Source organism: Nicotiana tomentosiformis, chromosome 4 (genome assembly GCF_000390325.3).
Source record: "Nicotiana tomentosiformis chromosome 4, ASM39032v3, whole genome shotgun sequence".
In the NCBI taxonomy this organism is placed as follows: Eukaryota; Viridiplantae; Streptophyta; class Magnoliopsida; order Solanales; family Solanaceae; genus Nicotiana; species Nicotiana tomentosiformis.
This window is the reverse complement of record NC_090815.1, coordinates 124,876,809-124,902,436: the sequence shown is the minus strand read 5'-3', so window position 1 is coordinate 124,902,436 and position 25,628 is coordinate 124,876,809. Positions and strand designations below refer to the sequence as shown.

Here is a 25,628-nt window from a genome sequence, read left to right as displayed (position 1 = left end):
GAAAAAGGTAATATTTTGGGTGAGATGGCCTAGCCGATCGGGCCGTGATCGGATGCCATGCCGCACACATGGCGGTGACTATACTGAAAATTATAATCAAATTGTGGTTGATTGACTAAAAAAGGTAATGTCTCGGGTGAGACGGCCTAGCCGATCCGGCCGTGATCGGACGCCATGCTGCACACATGGTGGTGACTGTGCTGGAAATCATGATGAAATTGTGGTTATGGTTGATGTCTCAAATGAGACGACCTAGCCGATTGGGTTGTGATCGGACTCCGTGTAAGAACACGGTGGTATTGTGAATTATGGTATATCAGCACTAATGATCACCCAACCTAATAATATGGAAATTGACTTGAGAACTTATGTGATCCTTATTTAATGTTTTATATTGTTTGAAACTCTTATTGAACTCATGATTGTTTCCCCCTTGTATTATTATTCATTCTATTGAGATGGTGTTTAGTTTTACATACTAGTACTATTCGACAGTACTAATGTCCCTTTTGCAGGGGGCGCTGCATCTTTAAATGGATGCATGTGGTTCCATAGCAGGCAGTGTTGATCAGCGATAGTGGTACATCCTCTTCCCAATAGACTTAGTGAGCCCCACTTCTTCCCGGGGTCATGTATTGTATCTTTTGTTCATATTATTATCACGTTTTGAGGTATAGCCGAGGCCTTGTTGCCGGCACTAACACTCTTTTGTATCTTTTAGAGGCTCCGTAGACACTATGTGAGTTGTACATAGGTGCTAGAAAAGTCAAACAGATTATGTTGTGTTTTGATCTCTTGCTCCACTCGAATCATAAGAATGTGTGTATCTTGAAACTTGAAAGTGATGTAACTAATGAGACGATCTAGTATTGTATATATGATCTTCCTACTGTCTAATTAATGAAATAATGTCTTCTTTTGATCATGGGTGAATTGGGTAGAAAGTATCTAACAGGATTGCTCGACCGGGTTCACTCGATTGAGCGCTGGTCACGCTCCCCTAGTTTGGGGTGTGACAATATCACACTCCCTCCAAAGCGCCTGGACATCGTCCTCAGTTGGTGTAAGTAGCTCAACAGATTTAGAATTCCGTTGAGCTGATGAATGTTGTCTTCTTCTATGTAGAAAAGCCCCTTCATCACTGGCTCCTCCATCATCATCGATCACAATAGTGTCTGCGGCTGGCTCGGGCGCGACGCTCTTCACCTTTTTATTTTTACCTTCGGCCATATAGGAACGTCACCTTTTTGGTTGCTTGTTCTCCGGTCGGGGACTCCGAGAGGAAGCACTTGCATCGGAAGCAGGTCCGATGACACCCGTTCGAGCAAAAGCCTCCTACAACAACCTCGTCGTATCTACGGTACTAGCTAGAATGTAATCCTCAGGGACGGTAACAGAGCCATGCGGAAGACATGAATTCAACAAGAAGAAAAAATAGCCAGTTTTCCTATATGTGAGATAAAAACAAAATAAATTCAACTTACCATGATTTTTGGCCTTCTAACCATATTTAAGGTCGAGTTCTTTCCACCGGCGGGTGATCTCGTCCAAGTTCACACTTCAATTCAAGATTATGAAACGGTCGATTGCAATAGTAATACCCAACAAGGAGTCAGGATCGAATTCCACATGGCGTTATACGTGGGATTTAGGAGTATAAATTGCAGTGTATGAGTATGAACTATCTCAAATTACACTTCCACTAATTGATGCTTGTTCTATGTCTATTCCAGTTTAAGATTGCAAGATTAAGTAATGAAACTAAGAAATTATTTTTGTTATTTTTCAAATGATAAAAAGACCTAGGGCTATGACCTTCACCTAAGTGTTTGCTTAACAGGTTGTAAACTTTAAAGCTTGTTTTATTGGTCGGGGTGTATTATAGCCATCAACACTTGAGTACCCACTCAATACCTCTCAGTCAGAGAGTGACTTTGCCCAATTTGGCTTTCTCAAGTCCAAATGGGTGTAGAACAAAACGGTTGATAACAAGCTCAAGTCGGATTTTACTATCTCTAGATTCAACCCCTTAATTGGGACTATCAATGTCTTGATTCACCCCAATTTCTTGTTAGCCAAGTTTTCTTAGATTAAGTCTCTCTTTCTTAAGTAGAGACCAAGTCAAATAAGCATGAACTAATATTTGCAACCATTAATTCTACAATTAAAAGTAAGAATAAAGCTAAATAATAAACACCAAACAATAAACAAGCCATAATTCAAATACCAATTAAGTTTACACAACCCTATTGAAAATCTAGCTACTCATGCTTAAGATAGAAGAAATAGAAGAAGAAATGATAATTAAACCCATATTGATAATTAGAATAAAGAAATCTATGTTAAAAAAGCTCAAAATATCAAAAACTACTAAAGAGAGTAAAGAAAAACGGCTATTGTATCTGCTGATGTCAAAACATGACCTAAAAAAGTGAAACTCTTCTATTTATATAGAGCTGGAATTTTCGGACAAAAATTCCCTTTTGGAGGTTCCGCGGCCGCACAATTCCATGTGCGGTCCGCACTTTTGCTTCAACCTGACAGGATTGGAATCTTGCGGCCGCATAATTCTGAACCACGGCCGCATCTCTCTTTTTCTTCGGTGCGCACATTTCTGAGTGCGGCCACACATGGCTCTTTTGCGGACCGCACAAATGCAACTACGGCCGCGTAGATAATCTTCTGCGGCCGCACAATAATTGTGCGGTCTGCACTTCCGTTGACAGGTTCTCTGAACTTTTGCTCTTGCCTAGCTTCTGCGGCCGCATATTTCATGTGCGGACCGCACTTCTCGCGGATCTCTGATAAGTTCTTCTGCACAATTTGCGGCCGCAGATGATATTCTGTGGTCCGCACTTTAAGCTTCTGTGTCTGTTTTTGTCCTTGAATTCAGATCACTCCTTCTTGAGTAGGATTTCATCTTGGAGGCTCATTTTCCAATATTCCTGCAATTAAGCATATTTCATCAGTTTTTGGGAACACAATTAAACGCTTTTGGACTAAAAAGAAAGCTAAAAGACGCTAATAAGTAGTCAAAATCCCCACTCATCACTCCCCCAAACTTAAGCTTTTGCCTGTACTCAAGCAAATAAGGTAATTCCCACCTCCACTAGTTGAGAGCTATTCCACCTAATCAATCACACATCAATTTGGGACCAACAATTACCCACACACTTATGAATTATTAACAAGGCAATTGGTTGAACTTTTAAGCACAAATAGTTCTAATGTGACACTTGAGCATCAAGAGTTGACTTAATTCATCAAGGACGCTCGCTCTTTCATGTAGGTCATTATGGATCCCAAACTCCTCCTCTTCTACTCTCCGTTTGCTTATCTCACTTAAGAATATAACACTCAATTCAAAGATTTGTGAAAGGTTCGCTCATCTCTCTCAAAAGAATGTCACAAGTACGACTTTAAGTACCATAAGCTTGCCCCTCATGTAAATCACCACTAATGTAAGATCGCACGAATTGAAATCACATAGGGCTTTTTCGGAATGCACTGAAGGCTTTTAGACTAAGGTTGGATATGCTATGATAGAACGGGTTCATCTTTCCTTAAGCACTCAATTTTCTCTTATCGACTCATGCTTTGCAACTTTTTGAGGTATTTCCTTTTCCATAGGGGGATTGGAGAGACTTAGCTTCACTCCTTATTGGTTATGATATTTATTTTCTCCTTTTTTGTTTTCTCCATGCCTTGCATCATTACTATTCTTTGAAATCCGTTCAACTCTTCAACTTATTTACTTTCTTTTTGCATTTTTCTTTTTTTCTTCTTTCTTTTTCTTGCATTTTCTTCTCTTCATTTCTTTTTTCTTTTTGTGCCTTGATACCTTTTTCAAGCTCCTTATCTCTCCCCCAAACTTATATTTTCAGCCAATTATTTTACAAGAGTGTTAAGGAAAACTCGGGTACCAAGAGAGGGTCACGATAGAACTGGTAAAGACTTGTAACATGGTGATCAAATGAGAAGGGTTTTAGGCTCAAATGGGTTGACTAGGGATAACAATATTGGTGGGCCATGAAAATTTTTAAGCGAGTCAAGGAGAGCCTACAATCACTTCTCAATTCAAGTAAAATCTAAAATTTCGCCTAGAAACACATTCGGGGCAAGTTCTAGACCATTTGCATGGGTACTTGGACTTGTAACAAAAATATCTCACCTCTCACGCAGCTGGATTGTTAAAAAGGATAGAGTCGAGGGCCCACAATAACCATATTCAAGATTTGAAAATCACTATGGCTCGACTAAACCACTTGATTATTGCCTAAGTTAACACAAGAGTCACTAACTAGAGCTATTTCTTTCCAAAAAAAAACCAAATGTCAAATCATCCAAATATCCAATAAACTCCACCCCCCCCCCCCCCGAATAAAAGTAAGCTTTGTCCCCAATGCTTAACAAAATAAGAATAAAGAGGGGTAAGAGTGAAGAGGACTCCCTATGTGGCTGTGTCCATAGCAACGTCACCGCCCTCAGTCTCCTCTAACTGGATCTCATCATCCTCAGCTCTAGGAGAAACTGGGTGGGTGAACATCTGTCGCACTGCCTCAGTAGTTTCGGCAGCCATGTTTGGCTCCTCAGACTGGCCAGCTGGTGCCACTGGAATAGATGGTGCTGCTGGAGCTGATGATGCTGGTGGGTCTGACCCTATGAGCAAATCGAATGGAAGCTCACCAGCTGCTGCTATCTTGGTCACCTCTCTCCTCAACCTGTCAACTGATTTCTTGGACGACTGGGATTTTCTCATTTTCTTTACCTGCTTCCCCAACTCCTCAATCACTGATCCATGTGCTACCAAGGTGTTCATGATAGTGGTTTGGTTTTCTAAGATCTTCTTCAATGTGTCCTCCAAGGAATCTGGGGTGTCGGGGTGGATGACTGTGCTACAACAACACTGGATAAGTCAGACAGCTTTGCAGTAGCTGTCTGCATCCAGTTGTTAAGGCTCGTCAGTGTCTAGGAGACTCGCAGTGCAAATAGTGGATGAGTGGGCATAGACACCGGCCTTTAAGTCGAGGCGGAGGGAACTGCTGAAGGTCTTGAAGAAAGAGATGATGGCATGGCAGCTGTATTGGTAGAAGGCACTACTGGAGGGGAAGGCATGTCTGCTGACTCTGCCGCTATCACCGAAGGCTCATCAGACTGGCCCACGGTAGTAGTCAGCTGACCCTTTTTTTTCGGGTTCGTCGGGTCCTTCAGAGAGTACCAAGTGAAAGGCTTCTTTGCCCGAACCTTTGTGTCAAAATTCCTCGGCTCCACCCCCCTATCTATAAGGTACTCCGTGATAGTGTTAGGGTACGGGTAAGAGATGTCACTTTGCGTGCCAACCAAAGACATGTTGGCCGACATCATGACACCCACATTTATTGGGTATCCGGCCATGATAGAGGCAGCTAGCACTGCCCGCGGGATTGGGAGATTTTTTTCATTTTGGCACGGGCCTATTCTGCTACACACAAACGTCTGCCATCCCTTTGCCTCAAAATTTAGGGTGTTCAGCTGAATAGGAACCCCTGCTGTGATCCATGGTGGTGGTGGTCCCGGAGCTGCTAGAATCTCAGCTAGCCATGGGCGAGCTGCATCGCCCATAGCTTGATTTTCCCAGTATTGCACTGGCTCAACATCCTCCAACCCTAAATATGTGTTCAAGGTGCTCTGGTCAAACCTCACTTTTAGATTCCTCACTTTTGTCACTTTGGTCCCCTTCTTTATGTGCGCCATATTGGCGTAAAATTCTCGGACTAGGTACTCTTTGGCATCTACCACACTTTGAGCGAACCATGTACACTCCTTCCGCTCCCAAAAATCTCTCAACATCGCCAGGTTGTATTTATCAAGATTTTTCAAAAAGAGCTTACGCTCAAGAGTGAGCGATCTTGACGGCCACCACTCTCTGAAACTAGAGAAGGCTGTAAGACTGACGAACCTATCTTTCCAAATTTCTTTCTTCTTTGAACTCTCAAGGCCGGCAACTCTGGTATCACCCCCTCGGCCATCATTCGGGAGATCATCCACATCCACTGTGGTAGCAGGTGCATTGGGGACATGTGTGGATGAAGGCTCTGAAGCCTGATTGTTACCTTCCAAACCCTCAGAAGTGCTCTCAGAAGAGGTAGGCTCGTTTCTAAGTTGGTATTTGTCTTGGAGCAGCTGTGGCTGTGATTGCACAGCAGGCTGCTCTTGCACTGAGGCGCCCTCCGATGCTTCCCTAGACGGGGAATATGAACTTGACTCAGAGGGTTCCGGCTGTCTACTTCGGCCTGCTGTGACTTTCTTACTGATTATTCTTTGGAGGGCGAGGGGTAAATTGCTTTTGCCTCTGCCTCTGGAAGGTTCACCCCTCCCCTTTGATGTATCACCATGACCACGGGATCTAACCATTTTCTGCAACAAACAACAGCATGAGTCAGTTCTAATTCAAGTGCAGATAATTAGAAGTCCACAGAACAAAACATGTTGTAGGGTATGAAAGTGCGGCCGCACAATTGCAAGTGCGGCCACAGGTCTGGTTATGCAGACTGCACAATTTTAAAGTGCGGTCCGCACTTTTATGAGTGCGGCCGCACAATTGGCACCTGAAAATGGAAAGTCTCTAAAGACAGAGAATGCCCTGATCTACAGCCGCACACACTTTTCTACGGTCGCGATTGAATTTCTGCTGACCGCACAATTTCAAGTGCGGTCCGCACAATCTTGCTTCACCAAAGCCTTAATCTATACTTCTGCGAACCACATAATTCCTTGTGCGGACGCATATTTCAAAACTTAATCGGGCAGAGTTCTTAGGGTTTCGATTTTATGCAAAAATTGGACATTATAGTAGCACTTAAACATGAACAACCAAATATCCATTCCCCAAATAGCAACTAGGAGTTTACCCAACACAATTCATACCCCACATAGATATGAAATTGACAAATGGTCTAAAATAACTAACAAATTGTGAACTAAACTAAGAAAATTAAAGAATCCTAGAAATGATTTGAACATACCAGTGATGAATTGGTGTTAAGGAGTGATCACAGATGCACAATTAAGTGGCAGATGATTGAATCATTTGTGTGTAAGATTTTAGCCTTTGTTTTAATTTCTCAGAGATTGGAAAGTTTCAACAGTAGCATTAGGGCTACTATTTATACCAACCGATTTTGGCTAAGGGTTCAAGAGAAGAGTGCGGCCACAAAATTCCTTCTGCGATGCACGCTCTGTTACCTATTATTCAAGTTCCCTTCATTGATCTGTGGTTCGTATAATTAGCTGTGCGTTAACAGATGTTGGTGCGGTCCGCAGATTTCCTTGTGCGGCCGCACTTTGGCCATTTCTCTGACAAACAAACTTCAGAGAGTTTGCATTTTCCCACCTCAAATTGTGTGGTCCGTACAAGAATTGTGCAGTCATAGTTGACTTCTGCTATAGCATTCAAAATTGTGCGGTCCGCAATTTTTCCATACTTAGCCAATTTTTCTGAGCACAGTTCCTACATAACACACTCATTCCTGCAACACACTTCAAAACCAGTTAACACAAAATAAGACCTATCTAAAGAAAAAGAAATATGATTTTCCTCCCAAGAAGCGCCTGATTTAACGTCGCGGCACGACGTAGATTACCATCATTTGAAATGAATTACCACCACGACGTGTCCATCACCAACTTTTCCCAGATAATGCTTCACCCGGTGACCATTGACTCTAAATACCTCATTATTTTTATTCTTCAAGTCCAAATCACCAAAGGGTGTCACACCCACAACCTCAAACTGGCCACTCTATTTAGATTTTAACTTTCCGGGAAACATCCGTAACTGCGAATTGTACAACAATACAAGATCACCCTCTTTAAACTCTTTTTTCCAAATGCACTTGTCATGAAGATATTTCATCTTCTCTTTGTATAAGAATGAACTTATGTATGAATGATACCAGAACTCATCCAACTCGTTCAAATGTGCCACCCTTAAGTTGGCGGCGACATCCCACTCAAGATTCAACTTCTTTAAAGCCCACATGGCTTTGTGCACAAGTTCCACCGGAAGATGACAGGCTTTTTCGAACACTAACCGATATGGATACATTCCGATAAGTGTTTTGTAAGCCGTCCTATAAGCCCATAAAGCATCATCAAGTTTCTTGGACCAATCCGTCTGGTTAGCATTCACAGTTTTGGACAAAATACTCTTTATCTCCCGGTTGGAGACTTCCACTTGACCGCTTGCTTGTGGATGATAGGGAGTTGTGACTTTATGAGTGATACCATACTTGGTGAGTAAGGTGTCGAAAGCTTTGTTGCAAAAATGTGATCCCCCATCACTTATGATAGCCCTAGGAGTACCAAATCTTATTAAAATATTTTTCTTTAAAAATGCCACCATACTTCTCGCTTCATTGTTGGGTAGAGCAACAGCCTCAACCCATTTGGACACATAATCAACCGTGACCAAGATGTAGGTATTTTTACATAAACTCACAAAAGGCCCCATGAAGTCAATACCCCATACATCGAAAATATCAATCTCCAAAATAGTGGTGAGAGAAATTTCATTTTTCTTTGAGATTCCACTGGCCCTTTGACATTCATCACAACGCTTGACTAGATCACTTGCATCCTTGTAAAGGGTGGGCCAACGGAAACCGCAATTTAGCACTTTGGCCGCCGTTCTTGCTCCACCATGGTGACCACCATATGGAGAAAAATGACAAGCCCCAAGATTTTCAACTTGTTCCTCTTTCGGTACACATCTTCTAATCACTCCATCCGTACAAATTCGGAAAAGGTACAGTTCATCCCAATAATAGTCTTGACAGTCCCGTTTGAGCTTTTTCCTTTGGTTTGAAGAGAACTCATTTGGATGATACCACTTACAAGGAAATTTGCTATATCCGCGAACCATGGCACCTCTTTCATTGAAATAGCCAAGAGTTGCTCATCAAGGAAGGATTCATTGATTTCAAGGCCATCCTGCGGCCTCCCCTCCTCCTCCAAACGAGACAAGTGGTCCGCCACTTGGTTTTCACTTCCTTTTTGATCTTGGATGTTAATATCAAACTCTTGAAATAAAAGCACCCATCTCATCAATCGGGATTTGGAATATTTCTTGCTCATAAGATAGCGAAGTGCCGCATGATCCGTGTGGACAATGACTTTTGCACCAATCAAGTACAGGCGGAACTTCTCCATAGCAAAGACAATGACAAGGAGTTTTTTCTCCGTAATGGTGTAGTTGACTTGGGCATTATTAATTGCCTTACTAGCATAGTAGACCGAATGAAAAATCTTGTTGATACGTTGCCCCAAAACAACCCCTACCGCTACATCACTTGCATCACACATGAGCTCAAAAGGAACACTCAAATTTGGAGCGGTAATAATGGGAGTAGTAGTCAACTTGAACTTTAGCAATTCAAAGGCTTCCATGCAATCATCATTGAAGTGGAACTTAGAATCTTTCTCCAAAAGCTTGCACAACGGGTTCACCACTCTAGAGAAATCCTTGATGAGCCAGTAAAATCCCGCGTGACCTAAGAAACTTCGCACGCCTTTCACTGAAGTTGGAGGTGGAAGTTTAGAAATCACCTCAATCTTTGCTTTGTCAACTTCAATGCCATTCTTTGTGATCTTGTGGCCAAGGACAATGCCTTCCTCGACCATGAAATGACATTTCTCCCAATTGAGCACCAAATTTGTTTCTTCACATCTTGCCAACACTTTATCCAAGTTCGTGAGACAATCATCAAAAGAATTCCCGGCCATCGAGAAGTCATCCATGAAGACTTCAAGATAATCCTCCACCATGTACGTGAAGATCGCCATCATACACCTTTGAAAAGTCATCGGTACATTGCATAACCCAAATGGCATCCGCTTGAAGGCAAAAGTACCATAAGGACATATAAAGGTAGTCTTCTCTTAATCCTACGGAGCAATAAGAATTTGGTTGTAGCCGGAATACCCATCAAGAAAACAATATAAAGCACGGCCTGCCAATCTATCAAGCATTTGATCTAGGAAGGGTAGTGGAAAATGGTCCTTCCTTGTGACTTTGTTGAGCTTACGATAGTCCATACACACTCTCCACCCGGTTACCGTTCTTGTAGAATCAACTCATTCTTATCATTGGTAACCACCATCATGCCCCCTTCTTTGGGACACATTGAACCGGAGAAGTCCACGAACTATCGAAAATGGGATAGACAACCCCGACATCTAACCACTTGATGATCTCCTTTTTTACAACTTTTTGCATGGCTTCGTTGAGTCTCCTTTGATGTTAAATAGATGGTTTGGCACCTTCCTCTAAGTTAATCTTGTTCATGCAAAATGCGGGGCTTATCCCCCGAATATCCGCCAATATCCATCCAATAGCCTTCTTCCTCTTTTGTAGCACCGCCAATGTAGCATCTACCTGCACGTTAGTCAAACAAGAGGAAAGAATAATTGGTAAAGTAGAAGAAGGGCCAAGAAATTCATACTGAAGATGTGGAGGCAATGAATTCAACTCCAATATAGGAGGCTCCTCGATCGAGGGCTTTGTTGGGGAGTTGTCCTATTTTCAAGATCCAAGGACAATTTGCGGGGCTCATAAGTGTACGACCCCATTCCTTGCAACGAGTTCACACATTCCATGAATCCATCCATTTCGTCATTATCAAAGTTGAGCAAGACTACCTCCAATGTATCATCAACATTCATCACATCACTTGTTGCATCTACAATCACATCGGTCACCAAGTCTACGAATGAACACACCTTTTTGCTATTGGGTTGCCGCATGGACTTACACACATGGAAAACCACCTTTTCATCATCAACCCGGAATGTAAGTTCTCCGGCTTCAACATCAACTAGTGCCTTCCCCGTAGTAAGGAAAGGTCTACTAAGAATAATAGGCACCTCATAATCAACCTCACAGTCAAGAATGATAAAATTCGCCGAAAGAATGAATTTATCAACACGAACCAATACATCTTCAATCACTCCCAATGGTCTCTTCATGGTATGATCGGCCATTTGTAATCTCATAGATGTGGGTCTTGGTTGCCCAATTTCCAAAGTCTTGAAAACTGAATAGGGCATCAAATTGATACTTGCCCCAAGATCACAAAGAGTTTTTGCAAACTCGGCACTCCCAATGGTGCAAGGAATCATGAAAGCAACGGGATCCTCCAACTTGGGAGCTATTGAATGCACAATTGCACTCACTTGATGAGTCATTTTTATAGTTTCAAAATTTTTTGATCGCTTCTTTGTCACTAAGTCTTTCATAAACTTTGCATAACCGGGCATTTTCTCCAAGGCTTCAACCAATGGCACATTGATAGATAGGCTCTTCATCATGTCAATGAACTTTTTGAATTGATTCTCACCATATTGCTTGGCGAGCCTTTGAGAATATGGAGGAGGAGGCCTAGGTATTGGTGCCTTAGCCTTTTGCACTACCGGTTCCGGTATGTCAACGATGTGATCCCTAGACGAGTTCACTTCCTCTTGAGCTTCCTCCTCATTATCATCAATATCATTCCGCACTTCCTTATTTGCTTTCACCACATTGTCCGGGATCTCATCTTCTTGAACCACTTGCTCATCATCTACAAGCTTTCGTTGATTCGAGGTAGGTGTATCCCTACCTTTTCCACTCCTTGTAGTAACGACCATGGCATGTCCCGTGTTGTTTCTACCCTTTGGGTTCACCACCGTGTCACTTAGTAGTGCCCCATGAGGACGTGTGTTTAGGGCTTGAGAGATTTGCCCTATTTGGACTTCCAAGTTTCGGATAGATGTATTGTGAGAGGCAAGTTGGGCATCAGAGTCGGCATTTTTCTCCATCATTTGCTTAAACATGTTCTCAATTTTTCCCATCTTGTTATTGGAAGAATTTAGACCATGAAAAAAATAAGGAGGCAGGTTGCTCGGTTGTTGATACATCGGGGTCTTTGAAAACCCGACCCCCGATTGCCTTGATTATTGTTGCATCCCCCTTGGTTGTTGCCTCCACAATATCCTTTATTATTGACACTCCAATTGCCTTGGTTATTACCACCACTCCAATTTCCTTGAGTATTATTACTATTCAAATTCCCTTGATTGTTTCCACCATTCCAATTACCTTGGTTGTTAGAATTCTAATTCCTTTGATTACCTTGAGGTCGCCATTGTTGTTGATTCGAGCTTTGAGAGTTGTTGATTCGCCCTTGAAAGTTGTTCACATATTGCACTTCCTCCTCTTGTTCATTGTAAGATTCATCTTGATCAAACCCATTATCTTCTTGCACATAATTCTCCACTCGGTTTTGCACTTGTGGACCTTTGGGCCTTCTTTTGTTCACCATCATACTAACTCCCTCCATGACATTGACTTGCTTAGGATTTTTCACTTGTTGAAGTTGTGCTTTTGCTAATTGATTCATTGTGGTGGTCAACTTGGCAATGACTTGCCCGTGGTCATGCAACTCTTTATATAGGTGAATCACGTTCGGATCACCTTGAGGAAAATTTGCTCTACTTTGCCATGCCGAAGAAGTATCTGCCATTTCATCTAAAACCTCACAAGCTTCCGCATATGGCGTTGTCATGAAATTTCCACCAGCAAGTTGATTAACCACGCACTGATTGATAGTATTGATCCCCCGATAGAAAGTTTGTTGAATCATAGCCTCTGTAATGTCATTATTTGGGCACTCTTTGACCATAGTTCGGTGCCTCTCCCATATTTCATGCAACGGCTCATTGGGCTCTTATTTGAATGCTAGAATCTCGTCTCTAAGAGTAGCCATATGCCCGAGAGAAAAGAACTTGGAAATAAATTTCTCCGCAAATTCATCCAATGTATGGATGGAGTGATTTGGCAATATTTCTAACCAATCCAAGGCTTTCCCCCCATAGAGAGAAAGGAAATAGCCTCAACCTTAAAGCATCCTCGGAGACGTTTGTCTGTTTACTCCCCCAACAAGTGTCCACAAACCCCTTCAAGTATTTGTATGCATTTTGACTCGGAGCCCCAGTGAAGAATCCCCGTTGCTCTAACAATGTGAGCATTACATTCGTGATTTGAAAGTTGCCCGCCCTAATGCGGGGCGGGACAATGACACTTGCATACCCTTGATTCAGCAACACCCGGTTTGGAGCCGCTCTTGGTGGAGGTGAAGGTGGAACTGGGACGTTGTCTTGAGGTGTCCAGCCTCTTCTATTTGCTTGAGGTTCAAGAGGAACGTCTTCAACTTGGTCATCTTCAACGTCCACATCCCCCAAAGGTATGTTTCCGAGTTGATCGTTGTTGTTTTCCATTATGGTACCTAAAATTGTTTCACACAAATCAGTAACAAGGAATTAAAAGAAGACAATTCACACACAAAACCAAATATATAGCTAGATCCATTTTTATGCTCCTCGGCAACGACGCCAAAAATTGATCTCGTTCAAGTTCATACCTCAATTCAAGGTTATAAAATGGTCGATTGCAATAGTAATACCCAATAAGGAGTCAGGGTCAAATTTTACAGGGATCTATACGTGGGATTTAGGAGTATAAATTACAGTGTATGAGTATGAACTATCTCAAATTACACTTCCACAAATTGATGCTTGTTCTATGTCTATTCCAATTTAAGATTGCAAGATTAAGTAATGAAACTAAGAAATTATTTTTGTTGTTTTTCTAATGATAAAAAGACCTAGGTCTATGACCTTCACCTAGGTAATTGCCTAACGGGTTGTAAACTTTAAAGCTTGTTTTATTGGTCGGGGTGTATTATAGCCATCAACACTTGAGTACCCACTCAATACCTTTCGGTCAGAGAGTAACTTTGCCCAATTTACTTTCTCAAGTCCAAATGGGTGTAGAACAAAATGGTTGATAACAAGCTCAAGTCGGGTTTTACTATCTCTATATTCAAACCTTTAATTGGGACTACCAACTTGATTCACTTCAATTCCTTGTTAGCCAAGTTTTTCTAGACTAAGTCTCTCTTTCTCAAGTAGAGACCAAGTCAAATAGGCATGAACTAATGTTTGCAACCATTAATTCTATAATTAAAAGCAAGAACAAGGCTAAATAACAAATACCCAACCATAAACAAGCCATAATTCAAACACCCATTAAGTTTACACTCTAGGGTTGGGTCACAACTCTAGTAAAAATCTAGTTACTCATGCTTAAGACAGAAGAAATAAAAGAAGAAATGATAATTAAACCCATATTGATAATTAGAATAAAGAAATCTAAGTTCAAAAAGCTCAAAATGGCAAAAGCTATTAAAGAGAGTAAAGAAAAACTGCTACTGTATCCGCTGATGTCAAAATTTGACCTAAAAAAGTGAAACTCTTCTATTTATACAGAGTTGAAATTTTCGGATAAAAATGCCCTTTCAGAGGTTCTACGATCGCACAATTCCATGTGCGGTCCGCACTTTTGCTTCAACTTGACAGGATTGGAATCTTGCGGCCGCACAATTCTGAACCACGGCCGCATCTCTCTCTTTCTGCGGTCCGCATATTTTTGAGTGCGGCCGCACATGACTCTTTTGCGGACCGCACAAATGCAACTGCGGCCGCGTAGCTGATCTTCTGTGGCCGCACTTCCGTTGACAGATTCTCTGAACTTTTGCTCTTGCCTATCTTCTGCGGCCGCACATTTCATGTGCGAACCGCACTTCTCACAGATCTCTGATAAGTTCTTCTGCACAATCTGCAGCCGCATATGATATTCTGCGGTCCGCACTTTAAGCTTCTGTGTTTGTTTTTGTCCTTGAATTCAGATCACTCCTTCTTGTGTAGGATTTTATCTTGGAGGCTCATTTTCCAATATTCCTGCAATTAAGCATATTTCATCAGTTTTTGGGAACATAATTAAATGCTTTTGAACTAAAACGAAAGCTAAAAGGCGCTAATAAGTAGTCAAAATCCCCACTTATCAGCGGGTTTCAGACGTGGTAACGTCCAAAACTTTCTGGACCCACTGGTCCAAGCCTTCAACCCTTGGCGGTGTCCATTGAGTTGCTGAAATAATGAAAAAAGAAGGATCAGTGATAGCATGGAACAACTTTTAACCATAAGAAATGACAGACGTTGAACTTACGTGTACGATTCCATGATTCAGGAAATGATGGAGTTGTGGCCGGGATGATGTCCCTGGTGGCAATTACAATGAACCGCTTCATCCATCCACAGTTGTTGTCATCATCCGTGCTGGTGAGCAAAGCATGGTGACCACATTTGCTGAAGTTTATCATTTTCCCACGGAAAATCTTGGGGGAATAAAGGTTCATTAGTCGAGCTCTTTCCCCGTCTCATGGCATAGCCGCCGAAGACAGGCTACCGTCTGCCACACAGAAAGGCTCACCTGTGCCAAGCAGACATGATAACGAAAGCAAAACTCCAAGATTATGGGGGTCAAGTCCCCTACTCAATGAGAACGGACCCAAAGTGAATGGGTACGTGTAAACGTACGTAAAATCTTTCTTAGGTAAGGTTACCCGCTCTGCTAGATTGGGAGCGATGATGTTCAAATCATTGCAACCACAGTCTTCCTTCATAGCAGGGATGCTAGAAGGATGTATGAAAGAAGGGTATACACCAATGGACCATGTGAGGGAGTTAAGGAGAAAGGAACTTCTCTTCGAAGTCCTTAGCCGTAGTAAGATTTCTAGGGATAATGGTGCTCACCGTAGGAGGAGCATCATCATCAGTGCTTTCTTTGTTCTTTGAAGAAGTGGAGTTTTTAGAAGAAGAGGCCATAGTTAGTAGATAGAAGTAAGGTTTTCTCTGAAGAAGAAGGTTAAAGAAAGTTAGTAGAGGCCATAGTTAGTAGAGAGAAGTAAGGTTTTCTCTGAAGAAGAAGGTTAAAGAAAGTTGAAAACAAGAGTGAGTTGAGTAAAGAAAGTTTGAGAGAGTTCGAAAAATTGTGAAGTGCAAAAGAAGAAGATTGAAACGTATAAGCAAAGGAATAAGCGGCTAAAATCGTAGTCATGATTGCCTCGAGAACCGGTGAAAGTGTTGTTGAATCATGGGATGATACGTGTTTTGGACATTAAATGCGGAGAGACGTGCGTCTAATCAAGCGTCAGAAATTTTTCAGAGGAGGTCAGAGAATTTCCCGCCAATAAAGGTATCTTCACCAACTTCCCGGTGACACAAGAATGTGCCACCGGAAAGCAGTGGGACTATATGTATAGGGCAAAACATGTTCATGTTAAATACTCGCATAATAGAGTGACACATGGAACCAGAGACAAATGAAAAGTGAGACAGGTGAAAATCAAGTCCGGGGGCAGCAATCTCAATTGTCCCCGAAGGAAATTTTGCTCATAAAGACAAATAAATGCCTGCCACCCGGTAGCATTCAATGGAGAATATTCTGCAGTATTAAATACATAGTCCGTTATAGAGAACATGGCATTCATAGCATGCCGTTACATATTCTTCAATGACCCACATAATTATCATTTAAGAGGGGTTTGATCCTAGGACCTTATTCCCAAGGTGCAACTATAAATAGCGAGTTCAACATCCATTATAGGTGACATACATTTTCTGACAAACTTATGCTGTATACTATTCAAAATATCAATAACATTTTATTTCTTGCTTATTAATATTGCTATTAGTTCCTTCGGAAGCTCTGCTTCCGGAACAAAGCCATCTACTTTCTTATCTCGATTTCAATGCTAAGTCTTGCATTCTTATTTAATTTATTATCATTTTGGGATCAAATCGATTCCCCTGTCTATAAACCACGTATAAATTCAACTGTACCATTTTACGGGTAAGCGAATTCAAAAAGTTGCTTAACGAGTTAAAGTGGCTATATAGAATTTTAACCGTGTTTCAATTTATATGACACTATTCCTAATTAGTTCGTTTCGAAAAAAATAAAACAATTTTTTTTATAGTCATATAAATAATCTGAGATATTTAAGATCACAAATTTCAAAAGTTTTATAGTTACAACAGATTCTTTGAAATATTCAATACGATAAATTTTAAAAGTTTTTTTCCTTGGAATTTGTTGAGCTAGAATACTTAGTAATTTTTGTTCAAATTTTATATTTATTCTAAAAAAATTATTGAATATATATAAATTATTAATTTAGCTTATAAAAAGATTAGAATTCTAATTAACATGTACAAAAAATTCTAACAACAAAAAAGGAAAAAATATTCAAGCAAAAAGAATTTATCAGAGACAAAAATAAGGGAAAAAGAAGTAAACTTCTGCTTTTTGATGCGTTGGTCACCCTTGGCTAATATATATCGCCGAGAAAGAAAGATCAGAACGGACGACGTGTCGCCGGCTGCAAAATCTCTCCGTCTAATCGCCGCCGTTCCATGTCGTCGATGTTAAACAACAACAGTATCTCCATTACTGTCTCTGACGACGAGCCCGACGAATTTGCCAACAAGCTTAGGGCTCGAGCTCGAAGGAAGAGAAAGAAAATCGGCCACCGAAGCAAAACCAGTTGCACTCATATTATCCTTAAAAATCTCCTCCGGTGGTGGCCTGTTCTCCTATTCTTACTTGCCGCGGCTCTTCTCATCTTCGAGGCCTCTCGAATTGGAACAAGACCTAGTTCGCTTGTTAAAAAACCGGATCCGGTGACCGAACAAAAGCTTAATAAGCCTGTTGAGAAGAAGCCGCCGGCGAATTTAAATCGTCTCGATCCGGTAACTCATGTTGTCCATGGAGTTAGAGAACGTGAGTTTTTTGCATTATGATCTAATTTATTTAAGTGCGTAACTACTGTTTGCTACTATTACGATATCAGTTTATGCAGAATGTGCACATTGCTTGTATAATTGAAATGAGTTTAAGTTCTCTTCACTAACTGTGTAAAATATGTTTAAAGTATCAGGTCACTTATTAGTTAATTACAAATAAATTTCTTTAGGTAATCAAGTAAAAATGGTAAATTTCACTGATGGTGCAATTTCTTTTTACCCTATCAGTATATAACCTAAATCCAAATGAAGTTTACTTGCATTCTATATGAAATCCCCCTGATATAGTGATTTAAAAGTTGAATGATTTAAGGAGTTGATAGGCTGCTTAAACTATGCATGTCTGTAATATTTGGCCAAGTATCCAATTTGAAGCTCTTAATGTTTCTGATTTGTTATATTCTACAAAGAGATGAAATATGTGCTAGGCATAAGGGCAATGATAAAAATCTGGTTTTTATGAGCTCAGATGCTCTATTCAGGTTCTTCCACTCCCAATTGATTTCCCTTGAACTTTCCAGACGAGGGCTATTAGTTGGGAGTTCCGATATTGGTCAATATGGGTCTTTAATGGTGTTACTAAGCGAACTGCTTGCGAGCTAAGTTGCAAGGACTCTTCATTTTGTGGTGTCGCACACATGTCGACACGACACCAATACTAGTATGGGTGTGGGATACGTTCCGGATCTGGTCAATCAACATTGGGTACTTTGACCACAAACTACGGAGAAATTAGAAATAAGATTTGGCATTTTGATTTCTCAAGACTAAAGCTAATGTAAATTTCTAAATGACTACGTAAGACTTGATAATAAAAGATTGAGTTAATGAACTCTGCGCGCTACATGCAAGTTTTCCACAATGTCTCATAATTTAGGCATAATTTTGTAGATCTATTTTTAGATATAGCCGAATCCGCCCACTTGTATCCGTACCTAGATTCATACACCTGAATCTTAAAATTTAGATCACGTAGGATCCGGCCTCTAGATCGACACCCGTATTGGATACTCGCACCCGAGTCCGAGCAACTTAGCTTGCGAGTGACACTTGTTTATTCATCTAGAATTTCCTTGTAAATGCTTCCTTTCAGGTGTCCCAAAAATTTGACCTCTTTCCCTAAATGACAAAGTCATCTATTTTAAAAAGCCAAGTTAATGTATAATACTACTGATACTTGGAGTTATTATATGAGTATCTAAGATATAGGAGGAATCTTAAAGTTGGTGCTAAAGTGATCTAGCTGACATATGGGACAGATCATTTGGCGTTTCTTCAAGTAAAACTATGTTATTCAGCATTCCTTTGTGGTTTATTACACAGTGATTTTGTTTATGTACAAGATATTTGAAATGCTTGTCAAAGTGGATATGTTTTTTGACCCATCGTCTTCAATAATGTGCAACAAATCTTGCATCTCGCAGCCTGCTTGAAGCTACTACCAGCTGAAGAGCTTGAGCATCTGGATTTTCCCGTGGATAAAGTACCTGCTGATCCTATTAAACGGGTGATATACACCACAAAGGCAAATCCTGCTTATGTTGATGAGAATATGCCATTTGAGCAACACTCGGAGGCCACAAGATTTAATTTATTCACAGGAAACCAAACTCTCAAGCAAAGGGATGAAAGTTTTAAGGTTGTCGACCTGCATCTTGCTTTTGGTGATTACCTATTTACCTATGAAATAAGTTATGTATCTCTCTCTTTCTTTTTCTTTTGACAATTTGCTTAAGCATTATCTCTCAGGTGAAAGGAGAGGCTTCTATCCACTGTGGTTTTTACAGTGATAAAGGTGGCTTTAGGATTTCTGTTGAAGATAGAAGTTATATGGAATCCTGCAAAGCTGTTGTGTCGACTTGTGCATTTGGTGGTGGAGATGATCTCTATCAACCTATAGGAATGTCAGAGTCATCTCTCAAGAAGGTTATCTTTTTGGGATTGTTAATGCTTATGAGTGCTTTTCAATCCTTAGTTGACACGATGTGTGATTACAGTTGCAATCGCAAAGTAGTTGGGTTGGAGCGCTGGAGAATTAATTAATGCAGGACACATTAGTTTACTCAATGTTTTTGGAATTAAATGATGCAGGTTTGCTTTGTGGCTTTTTGGGATGAAATTACACTTGCATCACAAGAGGCAGATGGCCATAAAGTTGGTGATGACCATTATATCGGAAAATGGCGCATTATCCTTGTTAAGGATCTACCTTTCCGAGACCAAAGGTTGAATGGTAAAATCCCAAAGGTATGCTTATTGCCTAATTCCTCGATTTCTCGTATGCTTTGTATTTTACAATGAAAATATCCTAATACTTAAAGTGAAGCTTCTGTTAATCTTGCCCTACTCCCGATAACAAGATTCTTCTCCACGATGCGTCGAGAAATAATGGTGCCTTACAAAGTAGAAGTGCTATAAAGCAAATCGGATTGATGGTCCAATTTTGAAGATTAATAATGTCGGGAAAACCAAATTTAGTCGCCATTTGATGCTTCCTTTTAAGATTTAATAATTGGATTTTTGGACCATGTATCATTTTGGAGGAGAACATCCATCATCTCACCTGCATACTCTCCAACTGCTTAATTTTCCATTTTTTGTCTCTGTACCTGGGCTCCCCATTGTAGCAATAACAGCAGAAATTGCATTATTTAATTGATGATAGCATCTGAAGTTCATGTGCCTTTGTTGTCATTGATCTAGTAGGTAAAAGTTGTACAAAGTATAACTGTATAATTTGGCAGCAAGTCATGGTCTCCAATTGTGGATTTCAGGATGTTGACCAAAAAAGTAGTTTTCAGGATGTTTGTGCTAGGGTTTTGATGCTTTTTGTCCAATATTTAGCCCACAATACTCTCTCAATACATTTTCAAGTTTCTTATATTTATCCCTTTGAAATTGTTAAAATAATAGGTTTATGTGAATGTGTACATTTTTTCTTGCTAGCTGTTTTATAAGGATTTAATTCATGTCTAAATTAATCAGATGCTGGCCCATCGTCTCTTTCCGAATGCTAGATGTTCCATTTGGGTAGATTCGAAATCCCAACTTAGGAGGGATCCATTGGGTGTATTGGAAGCTTTGCTTTGGCATTCAAACTCTGTACTAGCAATCTCTGAACATGGGGCTCGGAGTAGCGTGTATGATGAGGCAAAGGCTGTTATCAAGAAAAACAAAGCCACTCCAGAGGAAGTAGAGGTGCAGTTAGCTCAGTACCGTCAAGATGGCCTCCCTGAGGATAAGAGATTCAATGGGAAGAAAGGTAGGATTTCTCATTTCCCTTGTCAGCTGGGGATGGGCTATTGGGCTTACCATAATTGTTATCCACTGCATAATCATCATAAAACTGTACCTCAATTCCACAAAAGAGACAACCCTTGTCCTCCCAAGTAGATAAGTCATTCTCACAGTCAATTTATCTGTTGCAGCTCTAGCTGAGGCTTCAATTATTGTGAGAGAGCACACTCCATCAACTAATCTGTTCATGTGCCTATGGTTCAATGAGGTGGTTCGCTTTACGTCCCGTGATCAACTGAGTTTTCCATATGTCCTTTGGCGGTTCAAAGAGTTTAGGAATATCAACATGTTCCCTGTTTGTACACGTAAAGATCTGGTTAATAGCATGGGTCACATAAGAAAAGCGAAGCCTCTAACAAGTTAATGTATATTCGTTGTTTGCACGAGAAAGGTAGCCGAAACAAGAATGTTCAGGTCTTTCTCCAAGGTTCGAGCATATTGCTTCCTCTATTATGTGTGCTGATGACATTGGATAGAGAGATCGGATAGGATTAGCATATTCCTATTTATTCTTCAGAATTCAAAGGGCACTGTTTTTGCAGCCCTGCAGCCTGCAGGGATAGGGAGAGGCCGAGGGGGTTTCATCAATGGGAAGAAGAGGAGAGCAGTGAATATGTTGTGTATTAAACAGAGTGGAAGGTCTTTTATTGATTTATAATTCTTTTATCATCACTTTTGAACAAAGTGGCGTTTTTTGGAAGGTTTTTTTATCAATTTATTATTCTTTTATTATCACTAGTTTTTTGAAAATGCTAAATTTGTTGGGTATTCTGCCAGAGATCGCATTCTACTGTGTTAATATTGAGGTGCGTTAACAAATTTAAGCACCTAGTTTAGCTCTCTTGGATTAGTGCAGGATTTGCTCAATAATAATGGTGATGTCAAGACTAAAAATACTTCCATACTTAAGTCATTATACAAAAACCTTTCTATAGCAGCCTCGTTTGTTCTGGATATTTTTGGATGTTATAGTGAATTGCTGTTATAGAAAACATATATTATAACAAAACATGAAATTTGGTTTCGGTAAAAACTTGGCTTTTATAGTGAAGTGGTGTTATATAAGATGTTGTAGAGAGGTCTGACTGTATTTGTTTTTTGTCTTCGATTACTTGATTGTTGGTGAAAAATTACTTACTATATTGGGCCTAGACTAAAATTTCTAATAAGCAACTTCTCTAGTGTAGTGTTGTCAACTACGCAAGTTAACTCTCTATTCTATTCTCTTGTTTAAAACGATTCTGTAAATGAGAAAGCCATCAGCCTCTTTCAGTATTGACCATAAAATGATGTATACTATATCCCAATCCCACACTGTCTTTTATGTCGTAGTCTTGGAGAAAGAATTCACAATTCAAAGGAATCGTAATATATACAAATGCAATTCATTTTACTGCCTCTGAATAATATAAAAAGAAATATGAATAAATTTATTTGAATTGTTACAAATTGAAAGAATTATTAACAAAAAGGTCATATATGAGAAGTCATAATTGTTACAAATTTTCTTGCTCTATACATATATATATACTTCTCCACCTAAAGGTAGATTTTCTTAGTTGCCAGCCTTTGTGGTAGTGACAGCAAGTCTAGAAAGAATGAATACACAAATGGAGGAAACAAACACAGCTCCAGCAAAACAAGCTAGATCCAGTCCATTAACCACAGGAATATTCTTGAACTTCTCTAATACTCCAACTTGAAGTAGCATTATTAGTGCATGTCCTATTCTTGATTTGGCTTGCATCACTGATTTCATTCCCATTATTGATGGAATTGTCTGAAAGTAAGACAAGTTTTTGCCTGTCCCTTGATCTCCTTTAACATTAATATTTCTTGATCCCACGAACATGACATACAATCCCATTCCAAAAGTAAGCATAGCAGTCCCCAAAATAAACATATCTGAAAGAAAAAATAGAACATTATATTGTCGATTAGAGTTTAACTTCTGTATGCTGATAGTGTATAATTCTTTTATACCATCAAATTAGACAAACATGTCACGGTCTATTAGTGACTCTACTTGGCCACATAAAAATGTTGGATTTTTTGTAGTGTGAATGGGAAATGAAAGGATGTCCCATATGAAATAAAGTGAAGAAAGTTATTAGACTTATTTTGAAAAGCACTTCTATTAGTTCTTAAAGAATCGAATAGTAGGCAAACCTGTTGTCTTCGTAATTATTTGCACTATTAATATTAATGTTTATTTTCGTCAGTTGCATCAATTCCAAAAGGAAAGTGGAAACTATCAAAAGTTTAAGGAAGAGGAAAATAATAATTACCTATAGCTTCGATCAGTAGTTGCACGACATGTCCTAGGTCTGACTTTTGTGAGAGTGCCATAAAATAATGGAAGTATGACTCTATGACTAGGTAACAACCCTGCAAAATAACGAGGATGTTTAATTTATGTATTACAGTGATAATACAATTTAGAATCGAACTATCAATAAATATTACTAATATATTACCTCGACAAAGCATAACAATGAACCAATCAAAGTCCCTGCGACTGCAAAGAGAGTGAAGAACCTGCAATCCAAAATACCCTGCAAAACAGAATTCCATATATCCACTCAGAAAAATTTAATCTTTAGCATAACAATATACTTTCTTGGTTTCTTATTCATATAGTTAACATGAAGCAGGAAATGTCCATCTGGGATTTGGACTTGTGCACCAACACTATTAGTAGAATTTCAATTGTAAGGTGTAAGGGTCCGGAAAGGGCCGGACTATAAGGGTATATTATACGCCGTCTTACTTTGCATGTCTGCAAGAGATTATTTTCACCGTGACCTCCTGGTCACATGTCAACAACTTTACCGGTTGCAAAGTTGAGCCAACTATGTATCTATGGACTATGCAGATATAAAAACAAAGTATTCCTCATATAATAAATCACGCTCATTTTGAATTCATGTATTCACGCCTCTGCTAATTAGAATATCCCTATGAGAAAAAGAAAATCCATACCTTCTCGATGAACAACTGCAAATGATGCAACTTCTGCGGCATTTCTTTGAGGAAAGTTTTCAAGTTCTGAAGTATCAGATCCGAGACATTTTCTACTACTAAACCGATATCTGGAAACCAGTTCTGTGTCATTGGTTCGTCAACAACCACACATGCCAATCTTGACATGGTGCCTGCCCCGCCAACAGCCTTAGCAGCCACTGGTTTCTTCTCCATATCTCCGCCACCAACATTAATCTTACTACCTTTGTTTAAACATAGTAACCTCAACGAATAATTACTGAAAGATTTACAAGGTTTTTGTTTCTGAGCATTGTCACCTAACCCCATATGTTTAGAGGTACGTAACAATCTACCACTGATGGCCATTGTTCAGCTTGTTTAATTTTCTCTTTATTTTTTTTGCTCTTACTTTCTTTCTCCATTGGACCCAAGTATTTATATACAATACATAGAAAGAGTGCAGAAGATTCGTGGCATATTAGCTAGTATTGTCGTGAAGTAACGTGAAGCGGAGCCCTAACGTAACTGGTAAAGTTGCTGTTATATGACCAGGAGGTCACGGGTTCAAGCTGTAAGAACAACATCTTGCATAAATGTAGGATAACACTGTATACAATAAACCCTTTGTGATTTTGTTCTTTTTCGGACCTTGCGCATAAGGAGAGCTTAGTATATTTGGTTGTACTTTTTGTCGTGAAGTACTGCGACCTTTGTTTTGGCCCTGTTCTCCACTTTTCTTGGAGAGGTTGGTTTTGGTAAGGTATTATGAACTTTTCAACAATGTTAGTACATTACAACGTGTAGGGTCATAAGCATTCTCTTCCGCACACGTGGCGGTTCGTGTCATTCCGCGGACTTCTATTCGTACAGAGAATAATTTCAGAATTTGGAAAGAGGGATTCCTTTTTGCTTTACGTGGTTGAATTTTAAAACGCAGCTTGGGGCTGTATATCAGCTGTCGCCCCCACGTGCCTTAATTTGTAAAACCCTAGCGAACGGTGTATACGAACAGATTGAATGTCAAGCAATTGAAGTTCCAGTTTAGTGGTCATAAGGTGATTGGGTTTTTTTTTAATAGGCGGAATAGGGCTAAATTTGAATATGTTAAACAGGTCGAAGCTTACAGCTTGTTTGGGTTTTATAATATTGATGTTGTGCTATAATTCCATATATTTTGACGTTATTTACTCTATTTACTTATTGCTTGGATGCTAATTTGTGCGACAATTAAGTTTAATAGAATTTATTTTACGTGTAGGAATGTTTGGACATGAAATGGAGAAAAGTTGCACGAAATGGTACCTCAAAGCTACAAAATGGAGCAATAAAAGAAGACATGCAAGGCAATGAAAAGTCACGGCCATAGACAGTGCAAGACATTGTCCAGGGCACTGTCATTGGCGCCCCAGACAGTGCCTCGCACAGAAATGTTGGTGCCTCTGACAATGCCTCGCACCGACGATGCTATCCGAGCCACTTTTATTTCTTCACAATTTTTGGACGTGTAGACCTCAACCCTACCTTATAAATACCTCTTAAAGTTAATTTTTGGAGAGTTAGATTCGACCCAAGGAGGACATTATTGGAGAGGCAAAAGGCTACGGAACATTCTGGAGCGCGGATCA

General features: G+C 40.0%; 3 protein-coding genes across 3 annotated transcripts; 1 reads left to right on the top strand and 2 right to left on the bottom strand.

Moving 5' to 3' along the window:
- Nucleotides 1-10,503: 10,503 nt before the first annotated feature.
- Nucleotides 10,504-11,868, bottom strand: LOC138910497 (uncharacterized). Its single transcript, XM_070201739.1, has 3 exons — nucleotides 11,449-11,868; nucleotides 11,101-11,337; nucleotides 10,504-10,998 (listed from the first exon to the last, which is right to left on the bottom strand). The coding sequence occupies exons 1-3, from the start codon at nucleotides 11,866-11,868 to the stop codon at nucleotides 10,504-10,506; spliced, it is 1,152 nt and encodes a 383-aa protein (XP_070057840.1).
- Nucleotides 11,869-17,183: 5,315 nt separating this feature from the next.
- Nucleotides 17,184-21,750, top strand: LOC104108644 (probable hexosyltransferase MUCI70). The gene is made up of 6 exons (XM_009617725.4): nucleotides 17,184-17,698; nucleotides 19,146-19,360; nucleotides 19,471-19,647; nucleotides 19,813-19,968; nucleotides 20,707-20,983; nucleotides 21,150-21,750. Exons 1-6 carry the CDS (start codon nucleotides 17,332-17,334, stop codon nucleotides 21,380-21,382), a joined length of 1,425 nt encoding a protein of 474 aa, XP_009616020.1. The 5' UTR covers nucleotides 17,184-17,331; the 3' UTR covers nucleotides 21,383-21,750.
- A 672-nt stretch (nucleotides 21,751-22,422) lies between these two features.
- On the bottom strand, nucleotides 22,423-24,653 carry LOC104108643 (uncharacterized). The gene is made up of 4 exons (XM_009617724.4): nucleotides 24,001-24,653; nucleotides 23,496-23,573; nucleotides 23,307-23,406; nucleotides 22,423-22,923 (listed from the first exon to the last, which is right to left on the bottom strand). Exons 1-4 carry the CDS (start codon nucleotides 24,367-24,369, stop codon nucleotides 22,574-22,576), a joined length of 897 nt encoding a protein of 298 aa, XP_009616019.1. The 5' UTR covers nucleotides 24,370-24,653; the 3' UTR covers nucleotides 22,423-22,573.
- Between the last annotated feature and the right edge of the window lie 975 nt (nucleotides 24,654-25,628).

Excerpts from the sequence above, each read along its gene's own strand:
- LOC104108643 (XM_009617724.4), bottom strand. The coding sequence starts at position 24,369 with ATGGCCATCAGTGGTAGATTGTTACGTACCTCTAAACATATGGGGTTA. Across the intron at positions 23,574-24,000 it reads TGCAGTTGTTCATCGAGAAG|GGTATTTTGGATTGCAGGTT; the intron begins GTATGGATTTTC and ends TCTGTTTTGCAG. Across the intron at positions 23,407-23,495 it reads CATTGTTATGCTTTGTCGAG|GGTTGTTACCTAGTCATAGA; the intron begins GTAATATATTAG and ends GTTATTTTGCAG.
- LOC104108644 (XM_009617725.4), top strand. The coding sequence starts at position 17,332 with ATGTCGTCGATGTTAAACAACAACAGTATCTCCATTACTGTCTCTGAC. Across the intron at positions 19,648-19,812 it reads CAGAGTCATCTCTCAAGAAG|GTTTGCTTTGTGGCTTTTTG; the intron begins GTTATCTTTTTG and ends TAAATGATGCAG. Across the intron at positions 19,969-20,706 it reads TGAATGGTAAAATCCCAAAG|ATGCTGGCCCATCGTCTCTT; the intron begins GTATGCTTATTG and ends TAAATTAATCAG.
- LOC138910497 (XM_070201739.1), bottom strand. The coding sequence starts at position 11,868 with ATGGGAAAAATTGAGAACATGTTTAAGCAAATGATGGAGAAAAATGCC. Across the intron at positions 11,338-11,448 it reads TCGTTGACATACCGGAACCG|AGCCTATCTATCAATGTGCC; the intron begins GTAGTGCAAAAG and ends GACATGATGAAG. Across the intron at positions 10,999-11,100 it reads AAACTCTTTGTGATCTTGGG|AGACCATTGGGAGTGATTGA; the intron begins GCAAGTATCAAT and ends CATACCATGAAG.